This window comes from Tachysurus fulvidraco, chromosome 15, assembly GCF_022655615.1.
Source record: "Tachysurus fulvidraco isolate hzauxx_2018 chromosome 15, HZAU_PFXX_2.0, whole genome shotgun sequence".
Taxonomy (NCBI): domain Eukaryota; kingdom Metazoa; phylum Chordata; class Actinopteri; order Siluriformes; family Bagridae; genus Tachysurus; species Tachysurus fulvidraco.
The window spans coordinates 23784901-23787400 of record NC_062532.1 but is presented as its reverse complement, the minus strand read 5'-3'; the positions used below and the strand labels follow the sequence as shown (position 1 = coordinate 23787400).

Sequence of the window (2500 nt, the reverse complement as noted above, 5' to 3'; positions counted from 1 at the left end):
GACGCGCGCGCGCGCGGCGCTGCGAGAGCGCGCGCGAGCACACACACAAACAACCGCGCGCGCGCGGCGCCGCGCGCCGGCGAGCGCGCGCGAGCGCGCGCGCGCGCGCACAAAAAAAAACGGCGCGAGAGCGCGCAGGCAAACACAAACGCGAGAGCGAGAGACAGAGAAACCCAAGACGCGAGCGATGCGCGAACCAGCTCGCGCAGGAAAAAAGAGCGCTCTTCTCTCTCTCTCTCTCTCTCACCCCCCCCCTCTCTCTCACACCCCCTCTCTCTCTCACTCACTCTCTCAAGTCTCCTCTCCATGAACAGTAGCAGTGAGTGGACACAGTCCATGTTGTCTCCGCCCGATTCCTTCGACCCCTCAGAGAGACGAGCTGAGAGCAGGACGTCCAGGCACTGCAGAGGAAGAGCTGACAACACATTCACCGTCTGTCTGTGGGGGTCAGAGGTCATGGAGAGTGAAAAGGTTTAACCCAGTTAGACCATCTATCCACTTCACTGAGCTGGATCAGATGTTCTGTAATGAGCATCACACTTGTTTACTGGACAGGTTCCATGCTGTATTCTGTATGATCTGTGTGTGTTTCTCACCCCTGGAGTTCCTCTGTCAGTTCTTCCTCCTGGCAGGGCAGCAGCAGGCAGTGACGCAGGACAGCAGCTAGGCGGCGATACAGAGCTGCATCCTCCTGAGGGTGGAAACAGGGAGGCGTGAGGCTTAGTGTGTAATTAACTTCTTCTTACTGACTGCAGTGGAAAGTGGACTTAGCAAGTGTGTGGATTTCTGTGTGTAATCTGTACCTCATCAGGCTGCTGCATGTGTGAGCTGTACGTGATATTAAACAGGACTTTCAGGATCTCGATGGCACGCTGAAACGCCTCCTTACAGACAGGAGGAGACTCTGAGTCCCAGGACACCACCTCGTACATGTTGGCCCACTGAACTTCCAAACACTGCTCCAGAGCGGCCGTCAGCATGGACACGCCACGCTCCTGAGGGAAACACACACAGGAAGTTCAGGACAAAAAAGAACAGCATGTCTTTTTCACAAGACTCTCAAAGTGTGTACCTGCTGCAGATGACATCTTAGTTCAGGCCTTAAAGCCGTCAACAGAAACATCAGCCGCAGCTCATAAAACTGACCACTGGGGGGAGTCACAGAGCAAATGCCGTTCTTCAGCTTTTCAGAAAGACCATGGAGGAGTCTGGGGGAGGGGGGGGGGAGTGGAAAAACAGTGCAAAGAATACACACTTTATTTTTCATCACACCTCTGCTGAGTTCTGGACTCTGATTGGTCTTCAGTTGTTGATTAATTCTCTCTAAAAGCAGCTCGGACTGTGTGTATTTTTGTGTATGTACGTATGTGTGTGTTTGAGAGTGTGTAAGTGTGTATGTATGTGTGTGTGTGTGTGTGTGTGTGTGTGTGTGTGTGTCTTACTTCAGTACACTGGCCCTCTCTTGTGCCCTCTGGCTGTTGTATATGACATTGCAGAGAGTCTTCATGGCTTCTTTCCTCCACACTTCTCCATCATCACACCACTCCTTCCTCTCCTTCTCCTCCTCCTCTCTGGCATCCCTCTTTCCTCTCGTCAACATTCTGCAGATGCCATCACTTCTCTCCATCTCCGTGATGTCCTCACTCACACAGTGTAGGGTGTGTGAGGGGACGGAGCTTACATGAGGAACTGCTGAGTTTGCATCAGTGAAATGAAGGTCCATGCTGCTGCTAACGGGAGTTGAGTCATTGATGTCCACGTTCTTTTCTGTCATCTCTTTATTCTCCTCCTCATCGCCATGGTGAGAAAGGGACGGGGGTTTGATGCCACCCAAGTAGGCGAGGGTGAGGATGGCCGAGTCAGTGATGAAGGGTGTGAGTGCCTGGCGGTCACGGGACAGAATACGCAGTGTACGCAAACACACACTGAGAACACTGGGCTGGAGACTAGTCCTGATGAACCGGAGCAGAGCTTCAGCCAACCGCTGAGAGAGAGAGAGAGAGAGAGAGAGAGAGAGAGAGAGAGAGAGAGAGAGAGAGAGAGAGAGAGAGAGAGAGAGAGAGAGAGAGAGAGAGAGAGAGAGAGAGAGAGAGAGAAAGAGAGAAAGAGCCCATGACACAAAGAACCACACAATCAGACCCAATCACATTATAACAACAGAGACAGATTATTGAACAGAACGACAAAATCCCAAACAAAACATGAAACTTAAATCAACAAAACATTGTCAACCTGCTAACCACAGTAACCACAGTAACCATAGTAACCACAGTAACCACAGTAACCACAGTAACCACAGTGAGGAAGACCTCCAGAACATCCAGGCTGGGTGAGCACAAGCTGGCAGTAGAGGAGGGACGACACACAAACCTGGAGCTCCTGATTGGTCAGTTAAAGCCCTGTCTCAGTCAGACGTGTGAGTAAATACAGGAAGATAAATGTAATGATCCTGATAATGTTATACATGTTATATATGTTATATATGTTATACATGTTATAT

At 50.8% G+C, this 2500-nt stretch overlaps 1 protein-coding gene across 1 annotated transcript in view; it reads right to left on the bottom strand.

The window, feature by feature from the left end:
• Window positions 1-2500, bottom strand: part of si:ch211-195b15.7 (synembryn-A) — a 10447-nt gene that overhangs the window by 4512 nt on the left and 3435 nt on the right. Inside the window, exons 5-9 of the mRNA XM_047800536.1 lie at window positions 1443-1984; window positions 1073-1208; window positions 804-995; window positions 597-691; window positions 288-438 (exon numbers count right to left, since the gene is read on the bottom strand). Coding sequence (XP_047656492.1) covers window positions 288-438; window positions 597-691; window positions 804-995; window positions 1073-1208; window positions 1443-1984 — 1116 coding nt within the window. The remainder of the gene's footprint in view (window positions 1-287; window positions 439-596; window positions 692-803; window positions 996-1072; window positions 1209-1442; window positions 1985-2500) is intronic.